This window comes from Trachinotus anak, unplaced genomic scaffold (genome assembly GCF_046630095.1).
Source record: "Trachinotus anak isolate AG129_WGS33_773 ecotype Australia unplaced genomic scaffold, CSIRO_AGI_Tana_v1 ptg000033l, whole genome shotgun sequence".
NCBI classification, from domain to species: Eukaryota; Metazoa; Chordata; class Actinopteri; order Carangiformes; family Carangidae; genus Trachinotus; species Trachinotus anak.
This window is the reverse complement of record NW_027273884.1, coordinates 8624232-8640772: the sequence shown is the minus strand read 5'-3', so window position 1 is coordinate 8640772 and position 16541 is coordinate 8624232. Positions and strand designations below refer to the sequence as shown.

The 16541-nt window shown below is 44.4% G+C and overlaps 1 protein-coding gene across 3 annotated transcripts in view; it reads right to left on the bottom strand.

Annotated features, from left to right (window-relative positions):
- Positions 1 to 16541, bottom strand: part of gabra2a (gamma-aminobutyric acid type A receptor subunit alpha2a) — a 29410-nt gene that overhangs the window by 4973 nt on the left and 7896 nt on the right. For all 3 annotated transcript variants that reach the window (XM_071471169.1, XM_071471170.1, XM_071471168.1), the window contains 6 exons: positions 15760 to 15827; positions 9119 to 9339; positions 8441 to 8523; positions 7652 to 7795; positions 5704 to 5856; positions 643 to 845 (listed from right to left, as the gene is read on the bottom strand). In XM_071471169.1, coding sequence (XP_071327270.1) covers positions 643 to 845; positions 5704 to 5856; positions 7652 to 7795; positions 8441 to 8523; positions 9119 to 9339; positions 15760 to 15762 — 807 coding nt within the window. In that variant the 5' untranslated portion in view covers positions 15763 to 15827. The remainder of the gene's footprint in view (positions 1 to 642; positions 846 to 5703; positions 5857 to 7651; positions 7796 to 8440; positions 8524 to 9118; positions 9340 to 15759; positions 15828 to 16541) is intronic.

The following is a 16541-nucleotide window of genomic DNA, read 5'->3' as shown; positions in this document are numbered from 1 at the left end:
ACTGTTCAGGTCTCTGTAGCTATAGCTAAAGCTGCACTAGACCCTGAGGACCTGAAAGATCTCCTGAAGCTGGGAGGAGAGAGGTGAGGGGGACGATACCAGAGGAGTGTCTTCTGATTCAGACGCAGAAAAACAGATGAACCTGGACCTGCGGTGGTCTGACAGTCAGAGACCTGGTCTGTGTGGACTCACTGTCTCAGTGTGAAGGAGGAGGAGGGGATTTCAGATTGACTCTGTTAGTCCACACACAAGACACTGAGCTCAGCCCCAGTTCAAACTGATCACATCAGAGAACTGTAAAGTCTCTGGTTTTATCCTGTCTGAAACAACATCTGCCTGTCGACATCCATCCATCTTCCACACTGCTTATCCTTATAGGGTTGGCGGGGCTGTGACATTGTGTGAGGGCGGGGTACACCTGGAGAGGTCACCTGTCTGTCATAGCACTGAGATATAGAGACAAACCACCAGTCACACTCACATTCACACCTACAGATACTTAACCTACTTTGCATGACTTTGCACAGACTTTAGGCTAGATGATGAGGACACACTAACACAACAACATGTGAACACAGTGAAGGGGTCTGAACACTTCCCGAATGCTCTGCACACGCCCCTTTAGCTGAGTGACAGCTCTACCTTGTCATTGACGACACTCTTCCCATCCCAGGCCCAGCCTCTCTTAGTGAAGTAGTTGACTGTGGCAAATTCAATGAGAGCAGAGAAGACGAAGGCGTAACAGACGGCGATGAACCAGTCCATAGCTGTAGCATAAGCCACTTTAGGTAGAGAGTTACGAGCACTGATACTGAGGGTGGTCATAGTGAGGACTGTAGTCACACCTGGGGGGGGGAGAAAGTGTTATTACAGTGTTATTACAGTGTTATTATTCATGGACTATAGACAAAGGGTGGTGAACATGTGATGCAAATGTTTACACTGGTTGTTATAAACAGATTGTCTGGAGATATTGAATGTTGGGAATAATCCAGGACTAATGGGGGGTGGTTAACAACATGTGACAGGTTTATCTGTGCTGATGTTAGAAGAGGTTTTCTGTCACTCAGACTGATGGAGGAGCATAAGCTCTCCATAAACACACACACACACACACACACACACACACACACACACACACACACACACACACACACACACACACACACACAAGACTACACACTCACGACTACACACATGAATACTATTTCAAAGCTACACCACACAGTGAATGCATCACTTCCCACTGTAAGAGGATAATGTGCTTTCCTTTTGATGTTGCCCCTCGCACCCCCCACCCCCACCTCCCCTCTCCTTCCATATTTCATCCTGAAGAATCAGCATTGTGAAAAATATAAATCACTGGTGTTAAGAATGAAGTGATGCTACAGAGGCATCTGCATCGCTCTGCAGACACAAACCTGTTATTACAGTTTTTTACAACCGCTATGACCCGTTTGTCAGAACCTTAAAAACGTTTTCAAAACTGTTAACGCACATCACACCTGAAACACACAATTCCCCAAACAGTTAATTTCATGCTCAAAATCACGCAGTGTAACTAAACACAGACACACACTTCCAAAATACAATAATACACTAACACAGTTCACCAAATCTATCAAAGCACTGACACACGTTGTCTTCCAACAGAAACATTTAGTCAGTCACAGCACAGTGTCATAAAAAACACTGACAACTGATGGAATAACACAAACTGAATCACTTTGCATGTGTCAAATCTACTTTTTTTCCTTTTTCTTTTACAATCAACAGATTATTGTATTGATCATACACGTAAATTAATGTTTGTGATTATGTTCTTCATTTTTCATTTGTTGGGCATGAATTTTGTTCCTTTTTTTTGTACAATACTCAGTACAAAAAGTGAACGACCCATGTCAGAGCAGCTTTGCAGAATTTTTATGAAAGAAGAAGACAGTAAATGACAGGATTTGCAGTAAACACTTTACTGTATTGCAAATGAAAATGACTTGCAGTAGAGTAAAGACTCATTATTGTATTGTCAAATACACAAAAAGAAAAATGAGCAGAAGAAATCACTGTAAAAGAGGAAGAAAAAAAAGCTAATCTGCTCGGTCGTCAGCATTGGGCCACATCTGATGTCTTCTCTGGCCAGGCATCTTGGGAAGTATCTTTTTGCATGCCTTATCCAGCCCTGGCAGTTGTCAGCTGTGATGTCCTGGCATGCAGCAGCCATTGCATCCAGGAGGGACATTTGGTCATGTGGATGGTGATCGAATACTTTCCACCTCCAGGCTGAAAAAAACTCCTCTATTGGGTTGAGGAAAGGGGAGTAAGGGGCAAGGAAAAGGGACATCATCCTGGGATGGGCATCAAACCAAGCTGTGACTGCATGTGCATGGTGGAATGCCACATTGTCCCAGGTGATCACATATGTTAGCAAGTTACCCCCCAACTCACCCTGTCCCCTCTCCCCCTCAGGTACCAGTCTATCATACAGCTCTTCTAAAAACTGGAGAAGGCGTTCGGTGTTGTAGGGGCCAATTTGACTTTTATGCAGGAGCACACCATTGTTAGATATTGCTGCACACATGGTGATGTTGGCTCCTCTCTGGCCTGGCACAGCAACCGTGGCTCTTTTACCAATGATGTTTCTGCCCCCCCTACGTTTTTTGGCCAAGTTGAAGCCAGCCTCATCAATGTATATTATGTTATGTGGGACTTGATTGGTCTCCAACTCCATGACTCAATCAAACAAAATGTATGTAAATGATTTAGAGTACTTTACGTATATAGGGTCATAGTAGTTTACTGCAAAACACACAATTAGTACAGTGTATTTTGGATTTACAGTAATAACCTTACCTGGACATATTGGTGACGGAGTTCCTTGATGCGAACACTGTTCCTTTCAAAAGGGACTTTATAAAGTTGCTTCATCAGGACTCTGTGTTTAGCCAGAGTCCGAGAAATAGACGTAAGGCTGATTGCTCTGATGTTTTCAAAGACAAGGTTGTCTTGTAAAATATTGGCCCGAATTACTTTCAGTTTTATTTCATTGTTAGCAATCACCATGTTGACAATGGCAAGCTCCTGTTCTTCATGTAGAAGCCTGCCCCTGCCCCCTGAAGGACGTAAACGTTGAACCCTTAGAGGGACAAGGTTATATATTACTGTAGGGGCCAGAAGAATACAGTTACTGTAATTCATGTTACACTGTTCAGTAGGAAAGGCCCTTATACAATACAGTGAATACTGTAATCTACCTGTTGGTTGCTCAAAAAATCCGGACAATGGATGCCACTGTGCTCTGGCTGAAATTTGGCTGCACACGTTCTCCAGCCTCTCTATGTGACAACCCATGGTTGATGACATGGTCGATGATGGTAGCTCGTATTTCATCTGTCACCCTATCTCTGGCCCTTCTTTGAGCCCCACCACGCATTCTAACTCTCCCTCTACCTCTACCTCTAGGCATTTTTCTCACTTGTTGTTTGCGAGTCCTCCACCTTGTCCCTTGTCTTATCTATTGTTCTTTTCCCTCACAAGATCCGCCTATAAATATAGGTGATGTGATTGGTGATGTGATTGAAAAAATCCCAGCACCTGAGCTGGGTGAGACAGGAATCAGCTGTGATCAATGTAATCTTCAATCCATTAGTTTTGAACATGAGGTTTTCTGTTTTGACAAACCGCGTGAAAGCAATTGAAAATTCACCAGTTAACATCTACTGTTTTGGTCTTGATTGAGCTTGTGTGTAAAAGGAGTTAAAACTAATTTTAAATGTGTAACATGTGTCTATTTTGTGTCAAAAGAAGAAGAATTGTGTTAATTGTATAGCCCACACAGGCTGATGTTGTGGTAACTGTGTGAAGAGTTTTGAAAAAGTGTTAAAAGTATTGAACAACGGGTCATAGCGGTTGTAAAAAACTGTAACCAGACCGCACTTCATCATGGAACCTATAGACAGAGAGGGCACACCTGAACGACTCACCTGACCAGGAATATAACACGACAAAAACCAGGATCATGTGACTGATCTCTAGACCTACCCTTGGATGTCATTTGTTGTGTCAGTGTCTTTGTTTAAAGCACTGAGCACTCAGATGTATGTTCATGATACACTGACAAAAGACCTTCTTACTTCATTATTTTCATGTGTCAAGGTTTGATTCTTCACTACACCTGCACAAACACACACCTGCAGAAACACTACACCTGCAGAGACACATACCTTCAGAAACACTAAGCCTGCACAAACACACACCTGCACAAACTGATGGTAACAACTCCCATGATCCCACGCTATGTCATGATGTCACAAAATGCCGTTTTATGCCATTCTAAGTTATTTTTTGATCAGAATCAGAATCAGAATCAGTTTTATTGCCAAGTATGTTTCCACACACAAGGAATTTGTTTTGGTGATTGGTGCAGTTGGAGGTTCTTGGAGGTTCTTGTAAACAACAGGTTTACACAGTTTTAGTTTCTGCCTGTATGTGGGAATCAGGTGGACCATGACATGGTCAGAGTGGCCCAGTGCAGCCCGGGGGACGGCGTGATAAGCTCCACTGATTGTGGTGTAACAGTGGTCCAGAGTGTTCCCCTCTCTGGTCGGGCAATTAACAAACTGTCTGTATTTGGGCAGTTCGTGGCTGAGGTTCCCTTTGTTAAAGTCACCAAGGACAATAACTAAGGAGTCCGGGTTGGTCTGCTCCACACACAGTATCTGCTGTGGCCTGTGGTGGGATGGAAACACCGACCAGGATGAATGAGGTGAACTCACGGGGGGAGTAGAAGGGCCTGCAGTTTATGATGGAAGTCTCCAGGTCAGGAGAACAGTGCTGCAGGATCACTGTCACGTCTCTGCACCAGCCACTGTTTGCATAAAAGCAGATTCCTCCACCTTTGGTTTTGCCGGACAGCTCTGTGTCGCGATCCGCTCTGAAGAGCTGGAAGCCGGCCAGCTCCAGCGCAGAGTCCGGATCGATCCACACAGCCACGTCTCCGTGAAGCACAGGATGGAAGATGAAGAAAAGTCTCTGTTCTTCTGCACCAGTAGCTGAAGTTCATCCAGCTTGTTGGGCAGTGAACGCACCTTGGAGAGAAAGATACCTGGGAGCGGTGTGCGGAGTCCGCGCCGGCGGAGACGCGCAAGCGCACCGGCACATTTTCCTCTCCTCCGGCGTTTCACTGCGAGAGCAACGGTCAGTGACCTCTGACCAAAATGTCCAATAATTCCACAGGTGAGTCGAGAAAGGTGGAAAAAATCCTCTGGAGTTGTTTCTCTGATGTTAATGAGCTCTTCTCTGGTGAGAGAGCTCCGGAAACCAAAGCAGAAAACTGGGTTTACAAAGAAAATAAGGCAAAAAAGTGCGCACCAACACACCGAGGCAGCCATCCGCGGCGCCATAGCAACTGGAACCCCATTGATGATAGAGACAGTGAGATAGTGAAGGGACATGAAGCAAAGGGTCTGAGCTGGATATAAACCCAGGCCACTGTAGTAAGGACTGAGCCCAAGTGGCACATGTTCCACCAGGTGAGCCACTAGGTGAGCCACCATCTTCTGTAATCATTTTATCGCAGAGACCTCCAGAGGCAGAAGTTATAGACTGAGTTTATGAATGGTGCTTGGTTCCCAGGTTCAGGACACAGTCAGAAAGAGACGAGAGCAGGACCTGTAGAGTAGATCTGGTGAAAATGGAAAGACTCACCAAAGACTGTTCTGGCCGGCACAGACTCTCTGTTGAGCCAGAAGGAGACCTGGGAGAGGATGACTGTCATGATGCACGGCAGGTAGGTCTGGATCACAAAGTAACCAATCTTCCTCTTCAGGTGGAAGTGAGCTGTCATCACTGTGTACTCACCTGAGGACAGAGAAGAGCTCAGGTGAGTGAGGAAGATGATGAGGATCAGACCAAAGTGGATTATACTCAGTTTAATTCATCCATCCAAAAACTGATCTATAACTGTTCCTGTAGAACTAACACACACACACACACACACACACACACACACACACACACACAAACTTTCATTATGTTCTCCTGCTCCTGTGATGCAGCTGCAGCTCCTCCCTCTCCTCCCTTCATCTCCTCAGTGCTGAGCATAAAAACCTCAGAGATAAGAGGAGTGGACTTCCTGCCATAAACAGATTAAATAAAGCTCAGTGGTGCTGTACGTTTATTTAAAGTGTAAAATCACATGTCTCTTTATACAAGTGGATTAAAACCAAACACAGGAGAAGAAGAAACAGGTAAAATAACTAGAATTGTTCCTTCTATTTGGCTGGATGTCAACATCCAGCCAAATAGAAGGAAGAATCACAGCAGCACGACTCTCATTTCAAAAGCTCCTTCAGGTGTGTCCTTCTTTACCTGGACCATGAAGGTGCCAACAGTTGGATCCTTCATGGTCTAACATAACCCATGTTTTATTGTGTCAGTAATGAAAATAATAACCTCATGTTACTGAGAAGAAAAGTTACATGTTATCAAGGAGCCACACTTTGTGATGCAGCAGTAAGGGTGGGAACAGCTGGTGACACAAAGAGAAAATCCTTCGTAGACCAGACACCTTCACAGACCAGGTCCTATGGAGGATGTGGCCCCTGGTTTAGGACACAGTTACACTTTGAACTTTGACCTTTTGTATATAAAATGTCATCACATCATCATTTTATCCTGTTAGACATTTGTGTTGGTATATGAATTCTTGAATTAAGTTGCCAATATGAGCAGTGACCTTTGACCTTTGACCACCAAATTCTAATGAATCTAGTGAATGTTTGTGGCAGATGTGATGACATTCAGTCGATGTATTACTGAGATGATGTGTTCAGATGACCTGTGACCCTGAATGTCAGCCACCGAACATAAACCATGCTCAGCAGTTCAGGTCAGTGTGTGTTGTGTTGTGTCGGTGATACTGTGGTGGTGACCAACACCTCAAAACTGCTGCTTGGTGAAAATGTTTGTTCATGCTGAGGTTGACAAATGTCCGTCTACATCCTGTCCAACACCCACCACCTCTGTGTGCTCCCTGAACTAAACACTGGGTCATCACCACATCATCCATACGTTAAAGTTTCAGCAGCTCAGTGCTGCTCTGACTTAGACGATCAGAGTCATACAGAGATATGAGTTCATCATCATTATGATCCACATTATACCCTGAACATAATAATACCGGGGGGGGGGGGTTATAAAATGTGATGCTGATAACATGACACCAACCACGGGCTAAGTTAATCTGAATAATAGTAAATTTTAAATTTAAAAAATATAAAAATACAAAATAATATCATAGTCATAAAATTTGATAATGACAGACCAGTACCCTCAGAGGTACCTGTGAATGTCTTGTGAGGAGCCAAAGAGTCAAGAGACTGATCTGAATCTATTAATTTTAATATGATCAAATATGATCTGAATAATAAATATGTCTCATCCATATGCATATCCACATGTGAACAGGGTGTTTACAGCTGCAGTGTTTCTAACTCAGAGAGAGGGAGAGAGGGAGAGAGAAGGAGAGAGAGGGAGAGAGAGAGATAGGGAGAAATCATTGTAACAAAATACCCAGTGAACATGGCTGCTCTGTATCTCTTATATTAAGGTTTAGCCTGGTCTGTATTCTCTCTCACTGACTCATGATGCTCACCAGTACTAGATTTGATGGTCTCCTTCCCCACGCTCTGGCCCACCAAGTCGTATTGGTTGAGTCTGGATCCATCAGCTGCTACATCCACAGACTGGGAGGCATTACGAGTCCAGATGTAGGTGACCTCAGTCTTAGTGTAGGCGTCTGATGGAGGAAGAGGAAGGAGACACTGATTATCAGCCCAGTCCTACAAACCAGTCTACATCATCTTCACCACAGCAGAGCACCAGGAGCTTTTCAGACTGCACACACTGACATCAGAGGGTATAATTATCTACACACCCTCATCACTACAGCAGACTGGTATATATCAATACAAATATAGCAGATTTCAGGTAAACACACAGAGAAACAAAATTTCTTAATACAGGCTGTGTGCATTTCTCTGTGGACTGAGGCTTTGATACTTTCACAGTATTAATGTAGAGCCTAGATCTGCTTTATAATGAAAAACACATGGACATCTACCTTTAGATTGTATGGACATTTAATAAATCCACAAGTAGCTGATTTGTGACAGGTTCCAAAGAATGATTTGACCCTAACCCTAACCCTAGAAAAACCAGGTGCTAGCTTGTTAGTTTATTGACATGATTCTCTGCTCTAGTATCAACTGTGCCCTTGATTGTCTGGGTCTGGTGATACAATTCTGAAAATTTGTTGGGAAACAATAAATAAATAAGTGCATATATAATAATGAACTGTTGACTTCAGTCTGTGTGGGAAACAGCAACATATGAACTGAGGGTTCACACTCAGGTTCAGGTTCTGGATAAGTCTGACACTTACAGCTGCCAAACTTCAGAGGACATGAGTGAGAGTCCATGGGGAAGTCCTCTAGGTGCATGGGACACTCAGCTTGAACCGTTAGTCTGGTAACACACACACACAATCACACACACACAAACACATACACACACACACATAAAGGAAGGAGTTCACTTGTAAACTCATTACTCTGATAATCAGACTCTTTTCTCAGAGATAAATCAGTAAAAGGTTTGAGCTCTGCTGATTGACAGCTCACTCACATCTGGATGAATCCAGCTGTGAGAATCACTCTGAATCATCAGGCACTGCTGCTGACAGAGGGTCATGTACCTGCTCTCCTTTTGATAACTAATGTAAGAACTGGTTATATATTTATTCCATTCACTGAGCCTGAACCTGATGAGGCCCCCCCTGGTGAGGCCCCCTCCCATTCTGAAAAGCTCTGTCATAGAAATTGTTGAGAGTGAAAATCCAGGAGCTCAGCAGCTTCAGAAACACTCAGACCAGAGTCTGACACCAACAACATGTCACAGTCAGAGTCACTGAGACTCTGAGGTTTGATGTCAACATCAACTGAAGCTCCTCACCTGGATCTGCAGGAGGTTACACACTGCTGACATGTGATTGGCTGACTGGATAATGAGCAGGTGTACAGGTGTTCCCAATGAATAAATTACCTGTTGAAAAACTCAGTACCTCATGGTGTACAGCAGGGTCCCATCCTCCATGATCCTCAGCAGCTTGTTGGGCATCGTCATGTTGTGGGCCACAGACTTCTTGCCGTTGTGGAAGAAGGTGTCAGGAGTCCAGATCTTACTGGCCATCAGGTTGTTGAGAGGAAGGATGTTCATTGGTCCATGGAACTTCAGTCGCTCATCCTTCCAACTCTGACGGAAGAAAACGTCAACAGTGTACTCCTGAGAGAGAGAGAGAGAGAGAGAGGGAGAGAGCACACAGAGAGAGACAGACAGAGGGAGAGAGAGCACAGAGAGACAGAGAGGGAGAGTGAGAGAGGGAGAGAAAGAGAGAGAAAGAGTCAGGCACTGCCAAGATGGCGAAGGTGGAGCAGCTCACTCTGAGCTTCAGAAACCTGTGGTGACATCACAGAGGCTCTGCCCATCTTTATTTACAGTCTGTGGTCAGTGAGCTAGTGAGCCTTCATGTGAATTGTCATGATACTCTGACATCATCAGACCTGAATAAAAACACTGAGCTCTCAGTCTATTTCTTCAGTAGAAATTGATTCTATTAAAAACTAGGGATCGTCATTTCATTTTGCATTAAAACACAGGATGTGAGTCTTAGACCATGATGACATCACAGTTTTCCATAACAGCAAAGGAGAGGGATGCTGACATCAGTGACATAATGACTTGTAACACATCATTACAAGTGACCATGCAGGTGATCAGTCATAGTGAGTTTGGAAAAGGTTGAATTATTCCTGAACAGCTAGTCAACAGCAGCAGAGGTCAAAGGTCAGATTGGAGGAATGACACTAAGTTACCCTGACCCTGACCCTCTGGATCTGAACCCAGGACCTTGTGGTTCCTGCAGAGGTCAAAGTGGAAGGTTCAGTATTGACCACAGTGTAATAATAAGATCAACACAGAAGGTTTCCATGTTTTCAGTTTGGTCACATGTGTTGTTGGTACAGAACATGTTAATGTCCCGACATCCTCTGTTTTAACAGGTTTCACCTCCAGACTCTGAATTCCTGTGACTCATCATCATCTGGACTAACACCGTGGAGTTTTCAGAGGTAAGTGATGGACCTGATCCTGAATCAGCAGAGCTTTGTCACACACTGAAGACGTGTTGTCAAAAATGAACTTAGTCTGAGGAGCAGTGTCTCCAGAACACGTAGAGCAGCTTTAGAGGAGACACTTCACTTTTGAGTGAAGATGTTTGTGTTAGTTGTGCTGTCCTGTCGTGTCCTCAGCCTCACACTGAAGCCTAATGTGACACCGGGCCAGGCTCAGACCTGTCAGTCTCAGATCCAGCTGTTTCCTGTGTCAGCCACAGTTTACATCAGCATTACTGAGGCCTTCAGGTCCTCAACAGAGTGGACACATCTCTGCGGACTGGTTCTCTCTCCTCCAAAGGGACCTGACAACAAACTGCGTGTTTGAGGACCAGAGTGAGTCTGGGTCAGGTGACCCGACCCTTGTGTAGTAAACACACACACAATTGATCATTTGTTCAGGGTAATGACAGCTGTTTGTTAAAGTGACATTTCAGGTCCTTTGATGCAGGTTTGTCTGAGGTACTGATACCTGAAGTAGCAGGAGGACAGGAACAGTACCTGAGTGATGAGCAGCTGTGGGCGGAGTCAGCAATGAAAACAGATTTTAACCACCTGAAAAACAACATCAGTTTAAAGGAAGATCATGTTTTGATTTGAAATTTATGTCTGACCCACTCTGGGCATGGTCCTAGTCCTGTTGGTGCACTGCAGAACAACACTTCCTGTTGGTCACAGGGGCGGAGCTTGATGCCGCTCACGCTGCAGAACCAGAGACTGTTTATGAGCCTGGACATAGACTCTGGGTCTAAAAAGTGAAGCCAATGCTAAAGAGCCTTAGAGCTGTATTCTATCTAATGACCATCAGGGGGCGACTCCACTGGTTGTAAAAAGAAGTTGTATTGAAGTCTATGTGAAAATGTCTCTATTTCTCTCTATTTCTCTTGATTTATTACCTCAGTAAATAAATCCTAATGGATTTATGGTCTCAGTCTCTAGTTTCACGTCTTCTTCAATACAACATGATGTTCATTTTTTAAATTATGGTCCATTTAGACGAAAATAGACCATCAAGCAGGGGATGCATTAGAGCTGTGCTACAGTGTGACTGCCAGACAGTACCACACATGGCGACCTGCCTGATGATCAGGATAGAGTACAAAACAGGTCAGATCCACCCCTCACTCATCCTCAGCTCCACCTTCTCCTCCAAACATGGTTTCTTCTTGGTTTCAAAACACCAAGACGACAACAGACAAATTACAAACTGGAGGCTTCAAAACAGCAGCTCACAAACCAGTGGGTGACGTCATGGTGGGTTGACAGGTGTGCATAACACTGGGTGCTGACAGTCACAGTCACATGGTCACACACCAGGACAACTGACTGAGGCTCAGTGCAGAAGCTTTACATCAGAATCAGAATCAGAATCAGAATCGGTTTTATTGCAAAGTAAGGAATTTGTGCTGGTGATTGGTGCAATTGGGGATCAGGGGGATCAGTGGGACTCTCTAGCCTTGTTGATAAGGCTGATAGCAGATGGGAAGAAGCTGTTTTTGTGGCGAGAGGTTTTGGTCCTGAAGGACCGCAGCCTCCTGCCAGAGGGGAGTGTCACAAAGAGTTTGTGTCCAGGGTGGGAGGAGTCAGCTACAATCTTCCCTGCACGCCTCAGAGTCCTTGAGGCGTACAGGTCCTGGAGGGATGGTAGATTGCAGCCAATCACCTTCTCAGCAGAGTGGATGATACGCTGCAGTCTGTTATTGTCCCTCTCCGTGGCAGCAGCGTACCAGATGGTGATGGAGGAGGTGAGGATGGACTCAATGATGGAGGTGTAGAAGTTCACCATCATAGTCCTTGGCAGGTTGAACTTCTTCAACTGCCTCAGGAAATACATCCTCTGCTGAGCTTTTTTGATGAGGTGTAGTCAGTCCCCATAGACTTAATGTCCTGTGTGATGGTGGTTCCCAAGAAGCGGAAATGCTCCACGGTGGCCACGGGGGAGTCGCACAGGGAGATGGGGGTGGGTGGGGCTGGGCTCTTCCTGAAGTCCACTATCATTTCCACTGTCTTCAGAGCGTTAAGCTCTAGGTTGTTCTGCCTGCACCAGGTCACCAGACGGTCAGTCTCCCACCTGTAGGCAGACTCATCGCCATCAGAGATGAGTCCAATGAGAGTGGTGTCGTCTGCAAACTTCAGGAGCTTGACAGACTGATCACTTTACAACAATATCATGTCTGTTGAACTCTTAGCTCCTTATAGTAATGAGAGCAGGAGTTTAATGAGACAGAAACTAGACAGAAATCATCCAGACTAAGCAGAACTGAACAAAATAAGACTAAAGAGACTAAATTATTTCTCTCTCTATGACATGTCCTTCTATGAAACACCTGTCCTATACAAGAAGATGAAATATTCCATTTAAGTGTCCTCCTGTAAAAAAACAGCCCAGAGGTCCTCTGAGCTATCAGCTCCTTACTGTCCACAGCTACAGTTTAATTATAGACAACAGTCAGAGTTACTGTGACAGAAGCAGAGGAGGGAGTCAGGTGATGTAGTGTCATCATCAGTATACATCCTTCAGAGGCTGCAGCTTAAGACCAATCATGTCACAGAATGTCTCATTTCAAAGGCTCCTTCAGGTGTGTCCTTCTGTACCTGGGCCGTGAAGGCTCCAACAGGTGGATCATTCATGGTTCAACATATCCCATGATTTATTGCGTGGAGTTGAGTGGGAAACCCTCTGTAGATCAAACTGTCTCATTCTGGTTCAGCCTTGGTGATCTGCGAGGGCTACAAGGATGCATCCCTGAAGGATGCGGCTCCTGAACTGGGACACAGGTGTAGTACCGGTGTAGTACCAAAAATCAAGGACCAGACCAGCATCCATGGTGACATTCACAGCAACATCTCCATGTTTACTGTGCTGCAGCTGCAGCTGATTAAATGGTCATCCACTCTGTCTATGCTGACATTACTGCTTCATGTAGGTTGTGATTGGCTGTGTCAAAATCAGGTAAACAGGTACCTGAAGCTCTTCTGTTGAGTTAAAACTAATTTGTGAGGTTTATTTTAGCTGTGGCCAACAGAACAGAACAGAACAGAACAGAACAGGATGAGCAGGTGTTTCAGCTTCACTGTGTGTGTGTGTGTGTGTGTGTGTGTGTGTTTGTGTGTGTGTGTGTGTGTGTGTCAGATACAGTCGTGATCTTCTGCAGGTTTGATGGAGACATGTGATGAATTAAACATGAGGCCATATCTGTGTCTTCTTTCTTTAGAAATCTCTGTCTCCATCATGACCACTTCCTCCCTCTGCCTCTTTCCTCCACGCCACTTAATATCTGAGGGGGGGGGGCTGTGTGTGTGTGTGTGTGTGTGTGTGTGTGTTGGGGGGGGGGGGGGGTGAGCTGTGTCAGGTAGTGAGGACCTGGATGGTGGTGGTTAACTGTGACTGTGGAGAAACCGACTCACACAGGTGAATTAGCTCAGATTATTTACTGCTGCTGGGTCTCATCAGTTTATCTCCCTTTAGCCTCTTTTTTTTTTATGATGTTTTTTGGGGCATTTTTGCCCAAAAAATATCTTAAAACAGGACAGTAGAGAGTGACAGGAAAGGGGCAGAGAGAGAGGGGGAATGACACACAGGAAAGAGTTGGGAGTCGAACTGGCACTCGCCTGCTCAGAGCATCTGCTCATGTGGTACGTGCCCCAACAACTCCCCCATAGGGCCGCCCTAGCCTCTTTACTAGTAACAGGAAGTGATGTCTTTAACCAGGTTAACCACACCCACTGTTAGCTGCAGCTACAACAGGTAAACATCTCAAGTCATATCATGGTCTGTTTCACCTGGACAACACAGCATTGTTGAATCTAGCCACAGTTTCCGAGCCTGCGTGTGGAGTGAGTGATGAGTGAGTGAGTGTTGAAACATTGCGAGCATGTAGAGAGGGTCGAGCGAGCGCTCCTTACACCCCCCTGCTGGCATGACCACAGAGCAGAAATGCTCCCTCGTGGATCTTGTGGATCTGTTCTGTGAACTTGTTTTTATGTGTGCAACTTTTGAGACTAATTAAATGCCATACTTCTGTTAAAAAAGTAAATTAAATTATACTTGTTATATTGACATTACTTATTATATTGACATTTCTTTGAAGTCATGTGACCGTGGTGTCGTTGATTTATAGCCTATCATGAGCTTTTTACAGCTGCTGATTGTATTTATGCTTCAAACATCATAAAGTGGTGTCATTAGTGAAGATTATCCTGCTGAACAAAACCTGTCAGGATCAGAAACTGCTGCTGATTTTCTCTAATCATCCAAAACACAACAGAGAAATCCTATTGGCTGTTTGTGGAGGGAACCAGGTGATGATGACATCAGTGCTGGACTACAGGAAAATATCATCCCTGCAGCTGACTGTGTATGAGTGTATATTTCAGGATGTGGTTTACAGTCAATCAATGATAATGATCATAATAATAAGTTTAATATGTGGCAGATCAAACTGCTCCACATCAGAGTGGAGGGAGTGGATGATCAGATCACATCTTTAATAACACAGTCTGACCTCTGCCGTGTCATCACTCTCCTGTTGGAGTGGGTGGGTTTCCCATAGCAACAGGACAAGCAGTGCTGACAGGTCTGTCTGGAGGATATTATCTACTGGATGTGTGTAATTACATGTGCAAAGGCCCAGCAACGCTGACATTTTATGAAGGATGGTGTCAGAGGCTGACTTCTCTAGACTGGGTCCTGGAATCAGACCTGGTGCCTGGTCTTCTTTGTGTAGCTGCTGTTTCTGATTAAAGTGTCACTCACCTCAGTGACAAATAATAGGTTTATAGTCCTCTGTCGTTATTATTATTATCTTATTAAGTAATATTTTGACTGTCTGTTGATTGTGGACAGAGCATGTATTTGTCTTGTTCTGATATGATGCAAACAGAAATTAAATGACTGAGTCCATCAATGTTTTTTAATAGAATTCACATGAAGGCTCACCAGCTCACTGACCACAGACTCTAAATAAAGATGGGTGGAGCCTCTGTGATTCCACCCCTAACTTCCAGATAATCCAAATATGGTCAAAGAGGTGGGGTTTGTGTGGAGCTGAGACTTTGGTTCATGCCAGCTTGTGACAAACATACACTCACCCACATGAGAGTGAATTTAGAATAGAATAGAATAGAATATACTTTATTGTCCCCGTAGGAAAAATTTGTGCGGAGAAAATGTGAGTTTAGGTTGTTTTGGACAAATATTTAGTCAAAGGTGATTTTAATTTTCACTTCACAGTGTTTTCACTCAAGATGAATCTGCTGCTGCAGAAAACTGGCCTGGTCCTAAAACATCTCACAGCTGATCGTCTTTTCAAATGAGGCTAGATCTTCATACACCCAGAGACAGTTTTCATATTTTACCTGTCACTGTCTCTAAGTCACATGTTGTCACTTTGTCTTTCACACCTGCAGCAAAAATCTTTTCATTTGTATGAAACTGTGGACTTCTGAAGATTTTCTCTTCACTGTGTGTGTGTGTGTGTGTGTGTGTGTGTGTGTTGGCTGATGAGAAGGTCACAAACTATGTGGGACTCACCATATCTGTGTCAGACACTGGCCCAAAACTGGTCACATAGATGTCGGTCTTCACTTCTGTAACTCGGTCTGTGAAGACACACGACATTATTAATGACTCATCAGAGACAGATTATCGAGAGAGAGAAATCCTTACATTTAGTGTTTGATGTGAGTCAAGCCTCAGAAACACTTGACCCTACATTTCCCATGACACAGCTCACACAGATGTTTCATTCGACCCTGCAGGATGAGTAAACATCCACATGTTTGAACCTCCCTCCCTTCAGTTTGTAACAAAGACTCAAGCTGAGCTGGTGTCATCAGGGTCAATCTCTGCAGTGACTTTGGGGCCTCAGTCACATCCAACACATTGATCAACACAATAACGACAAATGCTGCTCAGTCAATGGTCACAGCTGATCAGCTGACGTAGGGCCAGTTTCCTGTTTGCTGCAGTAATAGTAGGACTGAGGCTGAGAGCTGCTCTCTGGTCAGCGGACAACAGCTGACCTCTTTGGATGGAGAGCTGTGGTCATTGTTCAGTAACACTCAGTGTGTCGACTTTATTTAGCAGCAGCTAAATGTAGGCTTACATGCTAGCCTGACTGCAAACCAACCAGTTAGTGCTGTATTTTGCTATTGTTATCTGGGTAGTGTCTGATTTGGTTGTTGTGAAAACAACAGGACAAAAATCATTATCATCTAAGACAATGGCACTGTGATGCCCTCCTTGGCAACATAAATAGCAGTGTCTGTGAGCATATGCTTGCTGTTTTTTCCCTCTGAACAAAACAATGTAAA